The following is a 2,849-nucleotide window of genomic DNA, read 5'->3' as shown; positions in this document are numbered from 1 at the left end:
CATTCCTGCCTGTTAAATGATACATGGAGGTTAACGGCATTAGGGATAGGGATATTTTGCAATTGTTTTAATTTTACAAACAGAGGCCATCCCAGTTCAAACCAGAAATAAGAAGGAAATTTCCAAAGTGATGATAACTGACCACTGGAACAGATCCACAGGGCAGACGGTACACTCTCTGTCTCTTAAAAACTGAACTGAGATTGGATGTCTCCCTCAGGCTCTAGCACCTCCTGAAATCATGGGCTATGCACAGGAACCCTGTGCTAGAGATCACACTAGATAACTACAGTGGTTCCTTCCAGCTTTAAGACCTATAGTGTGGTTTTGATTCTCAAAAAGGGGTTTAAGGACTCAAGACTCAAGTAAAACTAACCCCAAAAGCAGACAGGCAGTACCTCACCTTTCTACTGCACAGTACATATGGAGGCCTGTTGCCTCTCGCTGCAGTTTACTATGTACCATAAATAAGAGGCAGCAGTGATGCAACTTTATAGTGTGGCCAGGTGCCATCAGCCCCTCATCCATGACAATCTTGGTGCAATCCCCACTTCCAAATATCCGTATACAGTTGTTCCCAAAGTTGATTTTAGTAGCATAACTAGGAGGGAGCAAATGGGGCACAAGCCCCAAGCACTGACTAAGGGGCTACCAGAACAGACTCAGAGGGAGCACCTTTCTCACCACACCACTTGGTAAGGGGCCCAGAGGCTGACTGTTTCCCAACAGCCCAGATAGTTGCTCAGGTGTTGGAGGTATCAGTATGGCCAGCAGAATTCACTGGCTACGTCACTTGGCAGAGAGAGGCTGGGGCAAGCAGGTCCATTAGCCCCTGGGTGCTGGCTGCGTTGTCACCTGCCCCCATAGCAATGGCTACTCCTGGCGACTGGCAAAGGCTGGCCACGGGTGTAAATGTTAATAGTTCCACCTCTGGGCTTCTGCAGACATGTCTGGAATAGTCTTTCAAAACCCAATACAAAGCAAGCCCTTTATCACACATCTGGCTAATGCACCCATTCAACTAAAGCAGCACACTTCTGGCTAAAGCAGCACTGGCTAAAGTACCCGTCTGACTAAAGCAGCACTTTCTATGTCTATAGATTTGCTAGCACCTTGCTGTTTCCACAGGGTTTCAAAAAGCTCGCTTATGTCCAAATGCATAAAATATAGTATATTGTAACAAAAAGATAAGATTAATGAATAGCATCGACAACAGCTTTTCATTGATCTTCTTTGTCACTTCACTTAAGATGAGCACAAGAGGGCACTCGATCAGACAAGCTGCTTTACAATAAAACTGAAACCTCTTTTATTGCAGTGTGAAGCTACCTGTAGAACTTGCTGCTCTAAGTACTCTGGTGAAGGGTAGGGTCCTGAAAAAGAATGACACATTTATTCTCTGATCACGATCATGGCTCTATGGTTCCACAGCTCACTGGTTATTAAATTCTGATTTGCTCCACAAAAATATAAATCCAAAAAACCAAAGGACACCAAATAACCAAAATAACTGACCAAATAACTGACTGCACTGGCTGAGAAAAGCAACCAGATAAATGAGCAATACTTGGAGATCTATGGAAAGCTGCAATTAGTACAGAAAGAGCTATCTCAATCAAAATATTTTTCTGTTTGTGCTGTGAAATTTGTTCACTTCTGGAAGGTTTTCTGAGCTTAATGAATACGCATTTTTCATCACTTTTGGTTTTTTCAGCTGTGTTACAGGTAGAGCTAAAAGACATCTGTGACATCTAGCAGGTGAAAGAAGTAGATTGGAAAATAAGAAGTGTTCCACCATTATTTCCAAGGCCGCACTGCCCTGACACCTAACCCTGCAATTCAAACAGCGGTGTGCTATTCATACAAACAGCTAGTCTGATTGACCTTCAATTTCCTTTTTAAACATTTAATAATGATTCTGTTAGATCCTCTTTCATTTCCTTTCTTTCTTCTCTTTTTATAACAGCCCCTGACATAACTTTCCTGAAATGTATGCTTCCAGGACTGAGAAGGGATTGAATAGCAGCCTTCAGCTCCCTGCATGGCAGGTGCAAAAAGGATGGAGCTGGACTGTTCTCAGTGGGGGCAGATGACAGGACAAGGAGCAATGGGCTCAAGTTGCAGCAAGGGAGGTTTAGGTTGGATATTAGGAAAAACTCTCTCACTCGGAGGGTGGTGAAGCACAGGAACAGGTTACCCAGAGAGATGGTGGACTCTCCATCCTTGGAGGTTTTGAAGACCTGGCTAGACAAAAGCCTTGGCTGGGATGATCTACCTGGGGCTCTGAGCAGGGGGTTCAACTAGATGACTTCCTAAGGTCCCTACTAACCCTCATTTGCTATGATTCTATGATTGAGATTGTCAGATTGCACAGACATGGGCAGTCTTAAATCAAGCACTTACTCTTTTTTATGTGCTTGGCTTGTTCTAAATGTTCATGTTTAGTGCAGGATTGTGGAGGTAACTTCCTAGGTTTTTAAAAAAGCAGCTTGGTGGGAAGGAAACCAATTCCAGCGTCATGTGGAAATGAATTGGTTCCTACCTTGGGTCATTAGTAGAGTCTGAGAATTACACATCCACAGCAGAGATCTCCAATTAATTAAACAGGGACATAAATACCAGAGCACGGCTCAAATTTAGGATGTGGACTATAACGATAAATAGCAATGCAGTGTCTCAGTGTGCAGTATTCCAGAATAGCCCTTCAGGTCTGTAGCAATGGCCCCTTTGGCACGCTACTTTCATAGTTTCATAGTAGTCAGGGTCAGGAGGGACCTGAACAGATCATCTAGCCTGACCCCCTGCCACAGGCAGGGATGAATGCTGGGGTTCCCAGGACCCAGGAACGG

At 44.2% G+C, this 2,849-nt stretch overlaps 1 protein-coding gene across 1 annotated transcript in view; it reads right to left on the bottom strand.

Moving 5' to 3' along the window:
• The window catches only part of PPP6R2 (protein phosphatase 6 regulatory subunit 2), a 154,817-nt gene that overhangs the window by 64,621 nt on the left and 87,347 nt on the right, over nt 1-2,849 (bottom strand). The window contains 2 exon segments of the mRNA XM_025215448.1: nt 1,905-1,918; nt 2,620-2,629. Of these exon segments, the coding sequence (XP_025071233.1) occupies nt 1,905-1,918; nt 2,620-2,629 (24 nt within the window).

Source organism: Alligator sinensis, unplaced genomic scaffold (genome assembly GCF_000455745.1).
Source record: "Alligator sinensis unplaced genomic scaffold, ASM45574v1 scaffold1083_1, whole genome shotgun sequence".
In the NCBI taxonomy this organism is placed as follows: domain Eukaryota; kingdom Metazoa; phylum Chordata; order Crocodylia; family Alligatoridae; genus Alligator; species Alligator sinensis.
The sequence above is the reverse complement of the archived record's forward strand: the minus strand, read 5'-3'. Positions and strand labels throughout refer to the sequence as shown.